At 40.0% G+C, this 21080-nt stretch overlaps 1 protein-coding gene across 2 annotated transcripts in view; it reads left to right on the top strand.

The window, feature by feature from the left end:
• sip3 (septin interacting protein 3) overlaps positions 1-21080 on the top strand; it is a 211134-nt gene that overhangs the window by 143887 nt on the left and 46167 nt on the right. The window contains exon 10 of one of the 2 annotated variants that reach the window (XM_067156375.2): positions 16014-16169. In XM_067156375.2, coding sequence (XP_067012476.1) covers positions 16014-16169 — 156 coding nt within the window. Of the gene's footprint in view, positions 1-16010; positions 16170-21080 lie in introns of both variants that reach the window. The other variant, XM_067156374.2, reaches the window with a different exon arrangement.

Below are 21080 nucleotides of genomic sequence, written 5' to 3'. Positions count from 1 at the left end.
CTAGTGCAGGGCACTTTTAGGAGGCAACGCCCTCTAACACGCTTCTGAGAAAGGGTGCCTGTCCTAAATGTGATGACGCGGAATGACATAATACAATCATAAAGATACACGTCAGAAAGAAAATACGTTTAAAATATAATCTTGGTGTAGAGCACCTTCTGTAGATAGCCCCTTTAAAAACACTTCTGAGAAAGGGTGCCCTTCCTAAACGAGAATAATCCAAGATGAAGTGGGATGACATAATACAGTTATAAAGATACACGTAAGAAAGAAAATACGTTTAAAAGATAATCTTGCTGCAGAGCACCTTCAGTAGATAGCCCCTTCAAAAACACTTCTGAGAAAGGGTGCCCTTCCTAAAAGAGAATAATCCAAAATGAAGCGGGATGACATAATACAGTTATAAAGATACACGTAAGAAAGAAAATACGTTTAAAAGATAATCTTGGTGCAGAGCACCTTCAGTAGATAGCCCCTTCAAAAACACTTCTGAGAAAGGGTGCCCTTCCTAAAAGAGAATACTACCGGGCGAGTTGGCCGTGCGTGTAGACGCGGCTGTGAGCTTGCATCCGGGGGATAGTAGGTTTGAATCCCAGTATCGGCAGCCCTGAAAATGGTTTTCCGTGGTTTCCCATTTTCACACCACGCAAATGCTGGGGCTGTACCTTAATTAAGGCCACAGCCGCTTCCTTCCAACTCCTAGGCCTTTCCTATCCCATCGTCGCCATAAGACCTATCTGTGTCGGTGCGACGTAAATCCCCTAGCAAAAAAAAAAGAAAAAAGAAAAAGAGAATACTTCAAGATGATGCGGGATAAATGAGACAGCCCCAGGCTGAAATTTACATATTATAATTACATTGAAAAGCGTTTAATATCTAATTTACAGAATCAACAAAAGAAATGGGAACTGTCTCTTAACATTACTCTGATATGACTTGCCGGAAGGCTAAGTCATTTTACTGAAATGTTGGCGACTGAAGGCAAAAACGGGTAAGCTCCGGCAAAAGAAATTAAACGGAATACTACATCTGAAGATAACCTGAAAAATGAAAAACAACTAACTGCTTACCTGTTGGAGGGGCCAAGAAGGCCCATCTCCTGCAAAAGGCAACTTCTCCCTTCAGCGGTCACGATTCAAAGACGCCTCGGAAGAGCTAGGCTCTAACAAAGCGCTTCTCTCCAGAAATTAGGAAATCGTATAACAACCAACGAGCGTCCATTCTTTTTCCTTCACCCACCAATCACAATTTTATAATGACCAATAGGGGCCCAGGAACAAAATCTGATAAAGCACATTGAGTAACATCCAGAAACGTCGAAATTGATGCAATATTATGAAACCGGAAACATCCCACGCCGATCTGGCGCGTGTGGTACAGTATGTACCAGAATTACCACGACAATCAAATAATCTTAAAACTATATTAAAATTAAATAATTCCAAAATTCATACATTGTAAATATAAACCAACATATTAAATATAAATAAATACAAGATATAAAATTCCCCAGTGTTTCAATTCTAAACAATCACTACATACTACTCCCCCTTAACTTGGAGCACAGCTCCAAAAAAAATTGATTCACTTTATTTAGCAGTCCAACTTCTGCATAATTTTTAAAAACAACTAATCACTTAATGTTCACTGAAGGAGAAAGTACATATACACTGTGCTTAAAAAATTCAAAACAAATCACTTTCGTGTCCACCAAAACACAACACTACAAAGATATTATCACATTTTCAAAAATTAAATTGTCACTTTCATGCCCATCGAAAGAACACAACTCTGTAAAAAAAAAAAACTTAAACGTCCCCTGGAAAAAAAAAAAAAAAATGGATACAAAATATAAATATCTTCTGCATGAGTTTTGAGTCTGTTCCTTTGTTAACACGGTAACTTTACTAGTTCTTGCTGATTGTGTGACTGACAACTCGGCCGATGTCTTCAGCTTCCATATCATATCAATTCAAACTGGGTTCACCAACACGTTACATGGATCCTCCATAACTGAGCACAGTCTAGCACGACTGGCGTCATTAAGACCTCTGGTTACAAGGTTGCGCTGTTGATTGACAAGTCCAAGAATTTAAAGATAAAAATTTCATTGTTTCGTATTGAAAACTATCACAGTTAAAATTGAAATAATTATGTCAATTTTAAGTCCAAAAATGTGATGTGATTACGTGCCACCAATAGCCACGTGTCCGGTAAATATTTAATCAGGATCTTTGGCATGGGATGATGGTCACCACCATGCAGACGGTGCCCCTTTTGCCTGGGACGTCTGATTGTCAGGCAGGAACAGCAGTTGTCACCTGGACATCTGGTCACTGGGTTGCAGTGCAGAACGGCAGAGTCCAAGACATAACGCACCTCGCCTCTAGGCATGACAGAAGAAACAGGGATAGTATCCCCCTCCGGCCACTGCAACAGAAATTTATCCGCAGCAGACAGGGAATTTCAAAAGCTAATGCCACCCTGGTGGACAAGAGCTTGGAGGCACCCAACCGATGTCTCCCCGACCTTCATTTGGGAGGTTCCCCCACAGGTTTGGGAATACCTTAGCCCCCCCTATAGGGAAGCACTATAGATAACTTCAAGATTAAATTTAGAAAATGGTTAAAAGAACTTAGAAAACTCTACTGGATTTTACCCTGTTTCCAAAATTTTGACTACAATCCCTAGTTATGAAGATCTTAATTCTACCCAAAATACATACTAAATTATATCTAACATGATGTTAGGGTCAATTTTATGTTTTTAGCGTTTACGTTCACGAAAATTGATATCTGTAGATAGATGAGATAATACAAAATGCAAAAAATCCAAGTTATAAGTCTGTGTATGTCTAAAAGCCAAAGCACTGAGCCCAAGGTCACGCACAAATGAAAACACCAGCCAAGTCTTTCGTAGCACATATACAGTACTGGCAAGTATAGCAATCAGAATAAATTCCAAGGTGTCAGCAGAATAGCGCAGAGATTATTTTCTGGACCTTTACCTAGGAGGTATACCGTGGTAAGTGCATAAAGGAAAAAGGGGAGGGGAAACAGGGATAGCAAAAACAGTCCAAACAACAAGGTTTAAATCACAAGATGTATTACTGGACCACCAGAAGGAAAGATTTTTACAATCAAGAACACCTTTGATAAATATGTAACAAAAATAACAGTAATTACAACGTTTAGGTGCGTAAGCAAGAATTGGAAAGTTTACATGGAACTCCACAAGGGAAAGTAGATTCTGAGATTGTAACAAGAATTCTCTAAATTATGTTGGCAATAGAAAAAGAATTTAAAAGGACGATGATCAGACTATTATGGAATGACTGAAAATAGCATATCTTATGGACAATACCAAAGGGATCTAACAACAGTATTTTTACATTGAAAGAGAAAAAGCACCATAATTATACAGCATGTGAGAAAAAGTTAACAAAGAGTATAGGCCATTATTAAATTAAGAACGACGTAAAATTTGTGAAAATAGAAAGGAAGTCAACGGAACAGAAAAATAATACGCAAGGAGAGGGAAAAGAATGCAGGATTAAAGGGAATGGCGAGGGTGAGAGAGGGTAAAAAAAACCAGGCTGCTGCTGTGTCTGTTTTCGTATTAATAAAATCCCGCACACACAGGGTGTACACAAAGTTCCGTGTCAATGGTAGAGTTGGCCGAAGCACAAGTCCTTTTGCACAAGATCATGACCAAGTCTGAAGAAGTTGTTTAACAAGCGACATAAAGTGCCCAGAATGGGCAAAGTTTAAAAAAAAAAAAAGTATGCTAAGGCCTGAAGGGTTAAGGAGTGAAGAAAATCGAAAGTATTAAGATATCATATATTACAAGTCTGCTCACCCTGCACAAAGATGATATGATGTGACGTAGAATAGAATGTTTAAAATCACCACGGGCCAGCCGTGCGACAGAGTTCCTGCTCCCACTGCTTTACATGCACAATGAATATCTGACCGCCGATGGAAAGGCAGCGGCGAGTTATATAGCGGAGCAAAGCGTAGTCTGGAATATACGAGAAACAGGTGACGTAATCAAGAGCTGGCGAGGAAGGCGAAACGGCACGCAGTCGCTGGTGAGGCGGGTGAACAGACGGAGCACAGTAAGTCGAGTAGGAATGTTTATGGCAGTACGACGGCGAAGTATGCAGAAGGTAAGATGAACAATGACCATAAATGACCATTCCCATTACAACTAAGGTAACTCTTAACTATATTATTAACTACAAAACCCGAAAAATGCTGCAGAGCAATTAATTAGAATTTGCTTAACTAATTCCTTATAACTACCCCAAAAAAAAAAAAGTTTCTAAAGTATCGCACACAACGTTCCGCTGCTCGTGCCGACACTTTTAAAACATATGAAACTGTCGGAAAGAAAGAAAAGGAAGGTAACGTTACACTATGATGAAGATGTACATGTAAGAAAGAGAACAACATATAAAATAAATATCCTAGTGCAGGGCACTTTTAGGAGGCAACGCCCTCTAACACGCTTCTGAGAAAGGGTGCCCGTCCTAAATGTGAATACTCCAAGATAACGCGGAATGACATAATACAATCATAAAGATACACGTACGAAAGAAAATACGTTTAAAAGATAATCTTGGTGCAGAGCACCTTCAATAGATAGCCCCTTCAAAAACACTTCTGAGAAAGGGTGCCCTTCCTAAAAGAGAATAATCCAAGATGAAGCGGGATGACATAATACAGTTATAAAGATACACGTAAGAAAGAAAATACGTTTAAAAGATAATCTTGGTGCAGAGCACCTTCAGTAGATAGCCCCTTCAAAAACACTTCTGAGAAAGGGTGCCCTTCCTAAAAGAGAATACTCCAAGATGAAGCGGGATAAACGAGTCAGCCCCAAGGTGAAATTTTCATATTATGTTTTATATCAAAAGGCGTTTAATATCTAATTTACAAAATCAACAAAAGACATGGGAACTGTCTCTTAACATTACTCTGATATGACTTGCTGGAAGGCTAAGTCATTTTACTGAAATGTTAGCGACTGAAGGCAAAAACGGGTAAGCTCCGGCAAAAGAAATTAAACGGAATACTACATCTGAAGATAACCTGAAAAATGAAAAACAACTAAGTACTTACCTGTTGGAGGGGCCAAGAAGACCCATCTCCTGCAAAAGGCAACTTCTCCCTTCAGCGGTCACGATTCAAAGACGCCTTGGAAGAGCTATCCTCTAACAAAGCGCTTCTCTCTGGAAATTAGGAAATCGTATAACAACCAACGAGCGTCCATTCTTTTTCCTTCACCCACCAATCACAATTTTATAATGACAAATAGGGGCTCAGGAACAAAATCTGATAAAGCACATCGAGTAGCATCCAGAAACGTCGAAATTGATGCAATATTATGAAACCGGAAACATCCCACGCCGATCTGGCGCATGTGGTACAGTATGTACCAGAATTACCATGACAATCAAATAATCTTAAAACCATATTAAAATTAAATAATTTCAAAATTCATACATTGTAAATATAAACCAACATATTAAATATAAATAAATACAAGATATAAAATTCCCCAGTGTTTCAATTGTAAACAATTACTACAAAAATGATTCCTCAGAAGCTCTCTGATGTGTCTTCTTTCCTGGCCAGGTTTCTATTAGAATCCTCAATTGCTGTGATGGTTTCAACTGAATTCCTTTTGTTTTTGATTGCTCTGAACAATAGTTTCATATTGCCTCTGCTGTTCTCCTTCAGTGTTTGAGTAAATTTCTCCCAGCGTTTTATCTTCTCCTCTTCTACTACTCTTTTAACTCTCAATTTCTTGTCCCGGTAAACTTGCTCGAAGTCTCTGATCTTCCCCTTGTCTCTTACCTGTTGTGGCTTGGATTTCTCTTCATCTCGTTCTTTTTGTGCTATGTTCCTTTCCTTTATGGAGGATCTTACTCTCTCATTCCACCAGGGTGTCTCTTTTTCCTTTACTCTCGGACTTCTCTTCTTGCAAACCTCTATTGCTCCTTGTATCAAGGTGTTTTAAAATCTTGTCCGCTCTACCTCACCACTCTCCACTTCTTCTGTAGGCAGTTTTTCTCTTATATGATCCTGATGGTCGGCCCTTTTTCCAATCTTTTGTAGTTCCCACACCTTAATCTTAGGTAATTTCCTGGTTGTTACCTTTGGTCTTTCAGATCTGCTGCTAATAACCGGTGGTCACTATTGAGGTTCTCACTTGGAATCACCTTGACATCAGTCACAAGTCTGCTTCTTTCTTTATCTGTTACGATATAGTCAATGACCGTCTTGCGCTTTCCATCCCAGTTGTATCGGGTAAATCTTGTGATGGACTCTTTTGTTGAACCAATTGTTTCTTATTACCAAACAGTTTCTTATGCAGAAGTCTAGGAGATGTTCCCCTTCAGAATTCTTTCTCCCAGAACCACGTGGTCCCATCACCTTCTCATAGCCATTCCTGTCTGTCCTGAGCTGTGCGTTGAGGTCCCCGATGATGATTGCCCTCTCTTCACTGATGGTCTCTGCTAGGTCTTTGAGAAACTTGTTCTTTTCATCTTGACTGCAGCACCTCTGAGGGGCATACACTTGCACCAGTGTCAGCTTCTCTTTTCCAAGGTGAACTGTTGCCTTTATAATCCTCTCATTGATGTACTGGATCTCTGTAATACCATCTAACTCTTTAGACAATCTCAATCCTACTCCGCCACGAACCTCCTACGCAGGCGTAGCAGGGGCAGAGGTGATACTCCCACGTGGTGCGTCCCAGGTGGCGGATAGGGGGGTCCTAACTGGCTTGCCAGCGGACTTGAGGGAAATAAAATACCTCTCACGGACCAAACACACACCCCCTGTGGGTGGGGGAGGCAGACGAAGAATTCATCCATGGTATCCCCTGCCTGTCGTAAGAGGCGACTAAAAGGGGCGATCAAGGGATGATCCAAATAGAACAATGAAACTACTTGTAATTAGTACCATCGCGCAGGGAACACCATGGTTTGCATTTACTTCCACTATATTACGTACGCAATAGGTTTGTGATTAGTAGCAACAGTTTGTGAATCAGGATGTGGGTCCTATAGTACCTGTGATTCGTACCCCTATATGAGCGACACCATGGTTCTGCCTTCCCTATGCTCAGTTCCCACTATGTGAGGAATTCCACGTGATAGTACAGGTCCCTGTGGTTAGTCCACTCATGTGAGGAACGCCATAGGTTTACGTTGCCTTTATAGGTTTGCGTTGCCTGCAATAGCGCCGCAATGTGCGAAACACCATAGGTCTGTGTTACATGTGTGCATTACACTACCTGTGAATAGTACCATAATGTGTGGAATACCCCGAGTCTCCGCTACTTGTGATTAGTACCGCAACATTACACATAGCATGATTCTACTCTCCTAGCGATAAATACCATTATGAGGGGCTGACGACCTGGATTTTGGACCCGTTTCGACTATACGCATAATCGATTCTGCATCGTGCTATCGAAGCAGCCCCTTGGTCGGTAATACGATTGTTTTGTGCCAGCTTCTGTGCATGTGAGGCATTGTGGGTTGGATCCACGGATTGTTTTAAATTCATATCCGTCCATCCATTCATTCTTCGTCCTCACGCTTTGAATTCTGGTCAGTGGAGGATTTTGGTCTTTTAAATTGTCATTTTATTTCGTGTCATTTCGTACCATTAGGGGCCTCGATGTTAGGCCCCTTTAAACAAAAATAATAATCATCATCATCATCAATCCTACTCCATTTCTCATCTCTCTGTTGTTACCATTCCAATAGAGGGTATAATTTTTCCTCAACTCTTTCTTCCCTTTAACTTTCAATTTCGTTTCACTCAGTCCTAGGATTGATATTTTCCTTTTCTCCACGATGTCCACTAACTCTTCACATTTCCCAGTCAAACTCAGTACACTGATTGTTCCTATTTGAGTGTGTTGTCGTCTTCTCCAGGGTTGTTGTGCAATCGCAAGGCTTGGCCTATCATTAGGCTGTAAGCTATCATACCTGGCGTATGTCTGCGGGTGCTGTTGTCTACTCTGAGTTCTTTGTTTGCATCCAAGGCTCGTATAAGTGTTGAAAGCGATTGCAGTTACTCTCCAACTGACTTGCTAGGCCTAACGTTAAAGAAGATTTTCTGTCAGGGTTATCTCCCTTAGCCTTGAGCAGTCGCCTGCCACATCTGCAAGGCAGCAGCTTTCAGTTGAATTTGTGTCATTTCCTACATAATGGCTTCAACAAGCCCCCTAAGGTTGAACTCCTCTGCCCATAGCCATTGGTTTTCCCTTAGTGTGTCAGGTTTGGTAACAGCCGCCCAACTCTCGGCCAGACAGTCGCAGATAGTACTGCCTACTGTCGCTGTCGTCTAACCCTGGACATAATGTAGACGTATTACAAATACAAACCTTTGACAAAACTCATTCCGTTTTCAAGTAGAGCTGTTGAAATGTGCTCTGTCTCCTTCCAATTGTTGTTCCCACTCTCCGCTTTATGATTTCCGAGGAGTCTCTAAACAATACCACCTGAATGCGATGCTAAGATGGTCCCTTAAGGAAGTTCACCGCTGATCAGTTTTCCAGTACAGTATTTACTCTAATTATCACAATGATGCAGAGATGCCAGCTATTACGATTCATTCGTAATAATTACGAATTGCCAATCATAATTATGGCTTTACAAATCACACACCACAAATTACAATTTTTTGTTGATTTTAAATCTAAGTGTACGAAGTGATCAAAATGATACACAAGGAATGCCATTACAGCTTGAATTTTCAGAATATTGTTTTCGGATTTCTCAGTGATCATTTATACCCCTTTCCTGTCCCTCGTTTAAGAATATTTCGAGTTTTCATGCGCCAGTATACTGAAAAAATAGGCACCTGTGCAGAGTTGTTGTCTTTGTTCCTCAAATGACCAGACTTCCATGTAAGTATGCGAGTTCTTTTGTCTTTGTTTTGGTGGCAAAGTGGTAACAAACTCCGTTTCATTATGAATATTGTGTGCGTGACTGTTGAAGAAGTACATATTGCGATATTGGTTGCCAAATTTACATATATTGCTCTTCTAGGATACCTATGTGCTAATCATGTGTTAATGCGGAAGGTTTGAAATAATAAGGCGATTTCTTGGGCAGGAAAATACGTGTGATGACTTTACCATGACTAGTGACGCTAGTAATAAACCAAAAGTAGTCCAACAATTTTGGGAGGAATACTCGAAAGAATGGCCCTGTTTACTTTGTTCCTCAAAATCTCATTCACACATGTTTTGTAGTGTGTGTATCTGCGATTTTTCAGATGTGCATGATGAGGAAGGACAAGTTTGAATTCTATGCTAATATGAACTCCGAACTGTTAAGTGCTCTGTTAGTGCAGAGAATACACATGACATCAAAAGAAAAAGCATGTCACCAGTGTACATTTATGAAAGAGGAACTACAAGCTGCTTAGGGAACAACTACAGTACTCAACAACAGAAATGATCCTTCAACCTCCACTCAGATATGTACCGCAGATCACCTGTTAATTTAGCAGCTTCACCGGAAGAGTTGGCCATGTGGTTAGGGGTGCGCGGCTGTGTGCTTGCATCCGGGAGATAGTGGGTTCAAATCCCACTGTCGGCAGCCCTGAAGATGGTTTTCCGTAGTTTCCCATTTTCACACCAGGAAAATGCTGGGGCTGTACCTTAATTAAGGCCATGGCCACTTCCTTCCCACTCCCAGGCTTTTCGTATCCCATCGTCGCCATAAGACCTCTCTGTGTCGGTGTGACGTAAAGCAACTAGCAAAAAAATAGTAGGTAAGAATCATACACTCTTTACATGCCAGTCTTTGAATATATTACATCTGTTGAATTGTATGTTGTTATTTGATTTTTTAATGATATGTAAGTTAAAAAGATCACAGGAAAAAACTTCTATGCCCCCCCCCTCCCGGTGCCCTAACGCCTGTATTACAAATTGCCTTTCTTGGAGTGGCATCTCTGATGATGGGACATTAAAGCCAAGATCCATAGGTATGCCGTACCCATCCTTTCGTGAGATAGGAGTTTCTTGAAATATGCTTTATCAAAGATTTAACATTGATGGGACTGAAATTTCTGGATGGTTGATCCGGGAAATTGTTCCTTCGAGAAATGGATAATGCAGGAATTTTTACAGTGTGATTGAATTTGGATGCTTGAGGGACCACGTAATCTGAACGAATAACGCAGGAAAATATAGTTTCCAGGAATGGATAATCGAGGTTCTACTGTGTGGTGTGTTTTTTTTTTTTGGTTGATGCAATAAATTTTAAAAATAATTCCCATTTATATTTGATGCACCCTCATACATGGCAAATGAGGAGCTGGTAGACTACCGATGTCATGGCTGCAAAACATCAAGGGCGGGGCTGGCATCAGGAACTCCAAACTACTCTTCATACTAGCCAAAGAAAGGGGTATTTTCTTCAGAGTGATTGCCAGTGTCTAGGGCAGTGTTTGTGGCACTTGAAGAAGAATTCTGTTCAGTAAAATTCAGTGAAATTAAAAAACTTGACAGCAACTTTTCAAAATACAGATCTGTTCAAATTATTAGACTCAACAGGCAAAGCACTTCTTAAATTCTTCCCAAAATCATGTTGACAAACATATTTATATTAACAAAACTAGTATTTTAGCATAACATCAGTCCCTTGCATAAGTTGTTTGCTGTTTGGAGGTATCTCCAGTTAATCTAGCCCACTTTTGTCATTCATCACACCAACTTCTTAACTTCGTACGTAAAACTTAATCAACCTACAAAATATCTACTACATCATTACAATTAAATCCCTGAATACAACTGAGCATTTTAGTACTTTGTGTGCTACCCCTTGTATTGAATGACACTCTTTAGCCATTTTGGCATGCTTTTCACAAGATTTACACACATATCCTTCAGTTCCACATCTGTATACCGCAGATTGTTTATTTCTGCAATCAGCTGATGTTTGTTGGTTATGTTCTTTTTCATCTTGTGTTTCATGAAACTCCATACTGTAATGGATTTAAAATTATTCCTCGCTATGGTACAATCTGTTCAGCATTTCATTCATGCGTTCCTTCACTGTCAGCCTCATGGTGAATTCAAACATCAAGATTCTTCGAACTTTCTCTGATTTGGTAATGGTGAGCCATCTGGCGGTCGAGTTAGAACTAGTCGTACGAAGTGTCTAAGTGGTGCCGCTATCTGGCCGGGAGAAGTTAACCTGGCTAGGCCGCTGAACGTGGCTCGTCAATAATGAAGTCGATAGCAGTTGTTTTGATTCTTGTTGCTGGATTGGAAGAAGACGCCTTGAAAACTACACTTCTGATCCTGGTTTTAGGATAAATTATCCGTCAAGAGAAGAGAAATGATTGTGGTATTTGATCCCGGATGATGGTTTCACCATCAGGGCGTAAGGCCCGAAGAACTGGTTTGTTTGGTTTTTAAAAAATGATTTCATTTCTTCTTGCGTCTGACCTTGTAAGTAGCTTCAAGCATATCTATACCGGTTAACCTAGCCCATCGAAAGTTGCTATTTATTTGCGTTAAGAGACATGAACACTACTAAACGCTACGATATGTGAGAAATTCTACAGCTGATCCTTCGGACTTTTCGAGCTTAAAAATTTTAAGAATAAAAAAATCTGGTCTTCATCATATTTATGTAATACTCATAGTTTTGGGCTTACAATTAGAATTGTATGAAATATATTAATGTTTCCTTTAATGCAGTTATTTAAAGTTCCATGTTAGTAAAGGTATATTTACGTCGCGGAGCTCCCAACTACCTATTATATACAAAGTGTCTGTATAAGCTTATGGTGGTTTAATTTCATTTCCTCTTTTAAATCATAATAATTATTTTATTATTTAAATATTTTCAAGCTTTTCCGAGCAAGTAAAAGAAAAAGAATTAGGTTTAGGATGAAAGCTTTTCTGATGGTTCACTCGGTACTCGAGTTGGGATTTGATCATGGCGGTTGTCACTCTGTTACAATACATTTTCTATTGGATTCACGTCGGGACTGTTGCCCGGCCATGGAAGAACGCTGATTATTATTTATTCGTGTCAGAGGTACCAATATACATAAAATCAATTCAAATTCAATTCAAAAATTAAATAATAAAAATATGAAATATGTTAATCACTCAAAATGAAAGGCATATGAACAAATGAATTGTAAAATTAAAAAAATAAAGGAGAAAGGACGTATTACATGAAAAATATCTACACTATACGTACATTATTTACACAAGTTGTGACCAGTATTTGGCTACATTGATGGCATTGTTTCCAGCCAGTGCCAATTCCAACCCTCTACATGAGTCTGGGCGTAGACGACAGTGCAAGAGGTGCGTAGGAAGTCTGTTCCTCTCCACATTCGCATAGTGAGTCCCCACCATGCATGATGCCCCATTTCACAAGATTATCCTTAGATCTTGCAACGCCGGTCCGCAGTCTGTTTAACGACTTCCATATACACCATCCCTTTTCGTGACCAGGTGGCAGCTTTTCTTCAATTTCAATACTTTCCGGATGATCTGGGTACCTTTGTTTCCATAGCTTAACCCTGGCCTTTTTTGGGTCAGAATCAAGTGGAGCAGAAGACTGTAGAAAACTCTTCCTGGATTTCAGTCGAGCTGGTGGTGGCTGATGTTCATGAAGGGAATGGGCTGAGATGTTGCAAACCTTTTGTCTCTCGATATTAGCGACCACCTCACGTGTAATATCAGGTGGGACTATACCTGCAAGTGAATACAACTTCTGTGTCGGTGTTGGTTTTAAACAGTCTGTAATTGGCCTGAGGTTTCATTCAAGGCAATGTCGACTTTCTTTGCGTGAGCTGATTTATACCACACGGGACTAGCATATTCAGCAGCAGAGTAGCAGAGTGCTAGGGCAGTTGCCCTTACTGTCTGGGGATGGGCACCCCATCCAGAACCAGTTACCTTATGCAATAGGCAGTTTCGTGATGAAACTTTTGCCCTGAGTTTGGTGCAGTACCAAGAACGCTGATAACCTTGTCCTTTAAAAATTTTGTGACACTTTTGGCCTTATGACAGGGTGCACTATCATGCATGAATATGAAAGAGCCATCGTCAAACCATTCTTCGGCCTGAGGAAGGAGTTGTTCTTCAAGAACCCGTTTGTAAATGTCCTATTTCATTGTCCCCTCCACAATTTGAATTTGTTCAGGCCCATAGATGGACATTACTCCCCACACCATCACTGCAGTTGGGTGTTTCACAGTCTGTTGTATGCACTCCCACCTTGTATTTCTCTCCACGTCGCCAACATACATATCTTGAACATTCTTCAGAAATGGTGAAATACGACTTGTCACTAAAACACACTTTCTCCCATTCATCAGACCAGTGCTGAAGTCCTTTTGCCCATTACAAACGTAAATGTGCCATTAATGGGGTGATCTTTGCTTTCTTCCTTGGTCTGCACGATTTGATGCCCTCACTACACAAGATCCTCCGGACACTTCCAGGAGGAACAACTGCTCCATAACCTGCCATTTTAATGCTCAAGTCCTTAGAAGTGCATTTTCTATTGAGAAGAGTAAAATTTTTTAGTGTTCCAATGCCTCGTGGAGAAAGATTTGATTTTCGCTCACACTTTCCCACTATTTTGATAAGTTGTATTCTTCCTCAATTCTACATTAATTCTACTCACTGCTTTTTGACTTAAAGACACTTTACGTGCAATTTGCCTCTGTGAATACCTTCCTTCACTCAGCAGAGTATTGACAACTGCAACGTTACGTGGGGAATTGTCTTTGCCTTTCCCCATTATCAAAAAAACAATCCGATTATACGGTACACAGCACTAGAAGTTGGAAAGACACAACTGATTGAATAAAACTGTATGAGATCACTTTAAAATTAATGGTTAGAGATAGCTACTAAGAGATGGACACTATCGACTGATAACTATCGAACTAGTCGATCTTTTAAACTATTGTAACAGTCGACTACTTTAAAAAACAAATTGACTGAATTCAGTCGCACTCAAGTCACAGCGACGTGAAAGGGAATGGAACTATCAGTTTATGGTCACTTCGGATATGTAATATATAATTATGTTAACTTCACATGTATCTACGATATATGGTGATTTTCTCTTGTCGTTTATATGCTCTTTATTTCGTTGCATATTTGTTTATGTTAATTACGTTAAGCCCTATTCATACATAATGCATAACTATAATAATAATAATAATAATAATAATAATAATAATAATAATAATAATAATAATAACTGAATAACTATATTAATAATCTAGAAAATACGGTACTATTGTGTTTGGCTGTTCTCATATACAGTATATCTTCATTGTGTACTACAGCAACACGTTTTACATATTATTATTGTTGACATTGTTCGGGAATAGAGCCTCATTGTCGTCTTTCTACGTTTCACTGTCCATTTAGCACCAAGAAAGGCCATTCGTATGATGTTGGTTCGTATTAAGGGCACCTCTCTATCTATTACAAACGAGTGCGTAAATCAGATTTTAATGGGTGTCTATACAAGGGATTTTTAATTATTGGTATATTGCATTAAAATGAGTCAAATTCGTAAAAGTACGGCTCTCCACTTTTGATACGGAGAGTTTCGACTGGAAACATTTGAATGTTTTTCATGGACTGCCTTCTTTCGTTATATGAATACTTTTGTTCGACTGAAAACATTTGACTATTTAGTCGATAGTTCGAAGGGACTATCACGCGACTAGTTGATAGTGGTTTTCAGTCAGTAGTGCCCATCTCTAATAGCTACACTTCCCTAGCAACAGTACAATCCACCAACAGTGGCCATAACTATATTTTTTCAGTGTTGTCTGAAGCAAGAATCCAACTGTTACTTGCAGTCACAGAGCAGGCAACGACTCTCCCTCCAATACAAAACATCTGAAGGTCAAAACAGAGTTGCCAACAGGTTGATGCATTCATAAACTGTGCGGGAACTGATGTTGCTTGCACATGTCCACCAACAATCTGACAAAAAAAGTCCCTTTTATGAAGAGGTATCTTAAATATATTTCAAAATAGCATGAATTTATCTGCTGAGTCTAATAATTTGAACAGATAATATAATTAAACAAGGTGAAATGGACTTGAGACTGACCTTTGATTATGGAAACAATGTACACAGACAACCCCGTATGTTGTGTAATGATTAGAAAACAGGGTTTCAGATGAGGCGAAGGAAAGTAAGCTATGTCATTTTCATGACTTGATTTGTCACTTGTTTATTCCTTTCTGTTACATACTTATATCAACCTATTGGGTTCTTTTTGTTAATGTCCATACTCGTTTACCGCATATAAACTATCCATCTTTATCTAATTTTCCTGTATTTACCAATCTTTCGTCTTATCCTACACCTCTGTCAGGACAGCCCCCTCAGTATTTTTGCCACCAGGTGAGTTGGCTGTGCGGTTAGGGGCGCGCAGCTGTGAGGTTGCATCTGGGAGATAGTGGGTTCGAACCCCACTATCGGCAGCCCTGAAGATGTTTTCCGTGGTTTCACATTTTCACACCAGGAAAATGCTGGGGCTGTACCTTAATTAAGGGCACGGCCGCTTCCTTTCAGCTCCTAGGCTTTTCGTATCCCATCATTGCCGTAAGACCTACCTGTGTCGGTGCCACGTAAAACCACTAGGAAAAAAATGTATTTTTGCCCACCTTGTAATGAAGTTGGAAGGAAGTTCTGAAATTGTCTTGGGCTGAGAAGAGATGGGTGTAGATGAAAACTAGGATCGATGAGGAGAGATCCCATCTGTGAAAACGTGGAGATTGCCCAAATCCTTCAGTGTTTTCATGTCATCCTTGTCTCCTGTTTCTGTTGTTCCCTCTTCCCACTCTGACCTGTCATTCTGTTTATGCTATTGTGTTCTTATTCATGTTCCTGTCTTGTTTATATGACCTGTTTATTTCTGCGACATTGTTCTGCCCCTTAATTTTAAGTCTGTGTTATGCTTTGTCAGTAGGTACATCTACGACGCCTTCTCAGAGCACAAGCACAGCTGCAGGAAGTTCGACCAGTCAGACAGCTTCACCTCCACCAACGAGCAGTACGCAGCCTGGAATGACGACTGGCACCAACATCCCATTCCTCTGTCCTCCCTTTCCATTTATGCCATTCAGTAAGTATGAAATGTTGGAGACTTGAAGGAAAATAACTTCCACAATGTGTAACGGACTAATTTCAAGTGCCAGCCTGTCTAAACTCTTGAGTTACATTAATTTTCTGTGAACCAGTAAGTTTGCCGCATAGCTGTTTGTATTCTGGAGATGGTGGGTTTGTACCCCAGCCTTGAGTATGGTTATCTGTGGTTTTCCATTTTCACACCGGGCAAAGGCGTATCTTAATTAAGGCCACGGTTTTCCCAGTTGAATTTGTGAGACGGTAAACTACTAATAACTAATAATCACTGGGCAAGTTGGCCGTGCGGTTAGGGACGCACAGCTGTGAGCTTGTATTCGGGAGATAGTGGGTTTGAACCCCACTGTTAGCAGCCCTGAAGATGGTTTTTCATGGTTTCCCATTTTCACACCAGGCAAATGCTGGGATTGTACACTGTTTAAGACCAAGGCCGCTTCTTTCCCACTCCTAGTCCTTTCCTATCCCATCGTCGCCATAAGACCTATCTGTCAGTGTGGCGGAAAGCAGGTTGCAAAAAAAAAAAAAAAAAGTTTTTTTTTTTTTTAATTTATCAGAGCTTGGGAATGCCCAGTATTATCTCTTGTAACTCTGAATAACATGCAAAAATGTTGGCACTTCACATCATAACTGCTGTCATGTTGAAAACCACCAATGGTACAGTTTTCATCCGCCTGACAAAATTAACTAACTAATAAACCACTTGACTCTATGCGGCAATACAATTGAGATGATCTACAAACTGCTACAGTAGTATGATGGTAATAATAAAAGCAAAATTCTGCAAAAATCAAAAAAGTTGCACAATTTTAAAAACTGAGATGAAACCATTTAGGAAAAGTCCATTGAAATGAATGCCAATGGAATTGGATGCCAAAAAACGGGAACAGAACATTGACTCACCTGAACAATCTACAACAAGCACTCGAAACTAGGACATTACAATATGATCATTAAACCTGAACGTCTCTGTGTGTTTGCAACACTAACTTTGAGCTGGAACTGAAGATAGCAGGCGAACACACTGACTCACAAAGCAATTGGTCGAAATTTTATGAAAACAAGTATATTGAAATGGGTCATTGGAACTGACAGCAATCAGGCGACAGACAGATCTTTATATTCAAAATTCACAAATGGCAAATTGACCACGAGGATAAACCGGAACAAGTTGGACCGAAGAGTGAAGGATGTACTTGATATAGATTATGATTCTCGTAGGGAACCTGAAATATTCGTCCTGAATGAGTAAATTTATAATTGCAATATAAATGGTCCAATAACTCATTCTTGCTTGCCAGTGTTTCACCTCAATGTGCCAATTTAGGCACCTTCAAGACTAGTGCACTGCCCTTGGCTCCGTAGTCCTAAGCGGGCATGTTTACAAGTCACCTTGAATGTTCCGCAGTCACTTCAAAGAAATGAACAAATATTATTGTCTATACTGCTTAAATTTGTAGCGCACTGCTTAGAATATATTCAGGTAATGTTCCTCTTACCAAGAGCACATTGGTTTCCAGCTGCTCGATGCAAGCATTCAGAATCCTTGACGTTTTGTTTGTTGCTAGCTGTAAAATACAGTAAAACTTCATTTATCCGTTTTCCAGGGGACTGAAGGAAAAAAAAAAAAAAAAAAAAGTGTGGAAAAAAGCTTAAATGAAAGTCTGTAAATATCAAGTTGAGTTATATTCCAAAATGTGTATGGCAATATCAGATGTGGCAAGTCTCCCGATTTTTCTTCGTTCCTTGCGATGGTGGTGAATGTGTCACTTACTGACCAATACGTTTATTATGTCAGAGGATGAAGATTTTTGAACGTATTCTTGATCGTCGCCTACGAAACATCGTATAAATTTCTACAAACCAATGTGGCTTTGACAAAGGGGCAATACAACTGGCGCTATTCATACAGCCCGTCTCCTGATGGAGAAACAGAGAGAGAGAGAAACAAACCTCTACACCTGGCCTTTTTTGGATATAGAAAAGACCTTAGACCTGATACCACATAAGCTTATTTGAAAAGCCTTGTGATCCCATAATGTCCGATTGACCCTACTTTTCTACGACAAAGTCGCCAGTGTGGTTCGCTGTCTGGTAGGGATCTCGCCCTCATTTCATATGAATATTGGGGTTCATCAAGGTTCAGCACTGCCAGCTCTCTTATTTATCATACATGGATACGGTCACGGCTGACATCCGTGGACCATCTTATATGCTGACGATGTGTTCCTTGCGGATCACTCCTAAAGGAATTTGGAAAATCTCCTGCAAATTTGGGAAGACCGTTTAGGGAATATGGCTTGTGCCTTAACTTAACTAAAACCGTGTATGTGCAATATGGCTTGCAGATTGCTAATACTATTCGCATCCACGGGCAAGACCTAGTTAAAGTCAACTGATTTAAATATCTTGGATCACTCATCACCTCAGATGGAAAGACATTACCACACACCCGAGCATGAGTAAACGCTGCATGGCTGAAATGTGTGACAAGAAAATTCCCACCCGCCTGAAAGGAAAACTCTGTATTGCCATGGTCTGACCAGTTGCACTCCATGGATCGGAGTTCTGGCCTACAAATAAGAAGGATGAACGGGTTTGACATGGTATGGATACGAAAATATTATCTTGGTCTCTGGGTTTTACAAGATTGGACCAAGTCAGAAATGAAGATGTCCAAAGGCGATTGGGATTGGCACCTATCACACAGAAAATGCAAGAAGCAAGACTTAGATGGTATGTTCATTTAGACTTAAAAATTTCATCTTGGGTCCGTATTGAACTGAGGATAACAAAGTTTTGAAAGGAATTGAGGTCCATCTTTTTCAATGGTCATGTCCGAAGCCCTGCACTCACTCCAGTCTGATCCTGGAGGTTCTCGATCCAAGAAGCGATGGTTCGACTGCATCAAGGAGGACATGGATCTTGTAGGCATCACAGAAGCTGAAGCCCTTAACCGCAGGAAGTGGAGGATGGCATGTGCTGATCTCGTCATCCGCATGTCAAGGATATGTAAATTACAAGTGTACTGTTAACCAGAGAACACCCATTCCCTTTTGATCGTTAGTAATTTTTCGGCTTAATTCAATAATTTTTTTGTTTTATTTTGTACTTTGTTTCTAAATTCCTTGTTTCTAAATTCCTTCATTCAATAAATAATTTTGTTTTATTTAAAATTTCTTTTCCACTTAGTTTGTTCAGGCAGGATGATTACCTCGTTGTACTTCCTCTTAAAACTGAAATCACCTGGGTCCTTCTGTATTTCAAACACGGTGATGCACCAGTCAGAATGACAAAGCAAGTGGCAAACAAAGGTGCATGTCTGATTTGCTCTTTTGAGAATGTTCTCGTTTGTGATTCTATCAGTCCAAGGTATTCTTAGGAGTCGATGCCAACACCACATCTCAAAAGGTCTTGAGTTTCAGCACTTATGCTTTTCACTGGGTCAATGTTTGTAACCCATAGCTTACAACACCTCATACAAAACTTTTCACGAAGGGTTTTCGTGCTGATGGTCTTAGATTTTAGTAGACTTCTTTTTTGGGAAAGCTTCCTTCGCCTGTGAATTCCAGGCATTGACTGCTCTCGTACATTTCCTGTCAGACGTGATCAGACTTCCTAGATATTTGAATTAGTTTACTTGATCTAATTTTTCTCCATCCATAAGGACATTGGCAATTTGGTCTTCTTTTTCTTTATTCTCATGCTGCACCTCTCTCTGTACAAATTTTCAATTTTATTGCAACACAGTGTACTTTTTCAATTCATATGTGTATATTTCCTTTTGTTGAAGTAGCTCAAGATGTCCCAGAAGAGGGGCAAAACGTGTCCTACATTTTAACATGGTTTGTTATGCTTGGTGATTTAATGTATATCACGTTTTGTATTGAAAAGATGGAACTAATACATCTCTTATAAATTGATTATTGAAAACAAGTGATGAATCAAGTTACATGTAGGAAGTTATATTCTGCACTGCTTTACTTATAAATTGACGTTTTGGCCAGTTTTGGCTTAGTCCGGTAGTTATGGGTTGAATCATTGACATTCCAACCAGTCCCAAGGCTACCATTCGTATTGACTTATATCGGCAGAGTGCGATCTCGAAAACTAGTTGCCAACTCTAATATATACGTTCACCTCGTGGTTAACGTATTTCGCTCAGTGTGTACGGTATTTGGTCCGGTTCACGATCTTTTGCATTTTTCTTCAGTAATAGTTTTCTCATATCTCTCCAGTATGGCGTAGTTTGCTGTTTAGCATGGCGTAAGTTAGTACAATACAGGTTTAATAGTTCATTGTATAAAAATAACTGTATTTTTATTTACGTCTGTCTGTTGGTTGGTGTACTTCGTTCATGAGTGTAGTTCGGGAAAGACGAGTGGCAAGAAACTGTCTCCAAGATCAGTGGCCGTAACGCCAGCCATTAGCACTCGTTCTCTATGTATTATCTTTTTAGTGTTGGATGTTGTTAGTAAGTGTATTTTTTGTGAATTTGTATTCAATCACGATTTATTAGCTTTTCTGAGTACAGTATTACATTTTTCTGCGGTCGTGTTGGATCAGGCGTTCTCAGGGCGGAAGCACACTGGCAGCAGAGGTTTTGCGAAACGTCAGTTTAGAAGTAAAGCCATGCGGAGTGTGGGAACTTGGTCAACGAGTATCGATGTCTGCCCTCCAGGTGAAACTGGAACAAGTATTAAAATTGGAATTTTTAAGTGCGGCCAGTATCCAGTAATCGGGAGATAGTGGGTTCGAGCCCCACTGTCGGGATCCCTGAAGATGGTTTTCCGTGGTTCACACCTGGCAAATGCTGGGGCTGTACCTTAATTAAGGCCACGGCCGCTTCCTTCCCATTCCTAGTCCTTTCCTATCCCATCGTCGCCATAAGACA

The sequence above is a fragment of the Anabrus simplex genome, chromosome 12 (genome assembly GCF_040414725.1).
Source record: "Anabrus simplex isolate iqAnaSimp1 chromosome 12, ASM4041472v1, whole genome shotgun sequence".
Lineage (NCBI taxonomy): Eukaryota > Metazoa > Arthropoda > Insecta > Orthoptera > Tettigoniidae > Anabrus > Anabrus simplex.
This window is presented reverse-complemented; position numbering and strand designations above follow the sequence as displayed.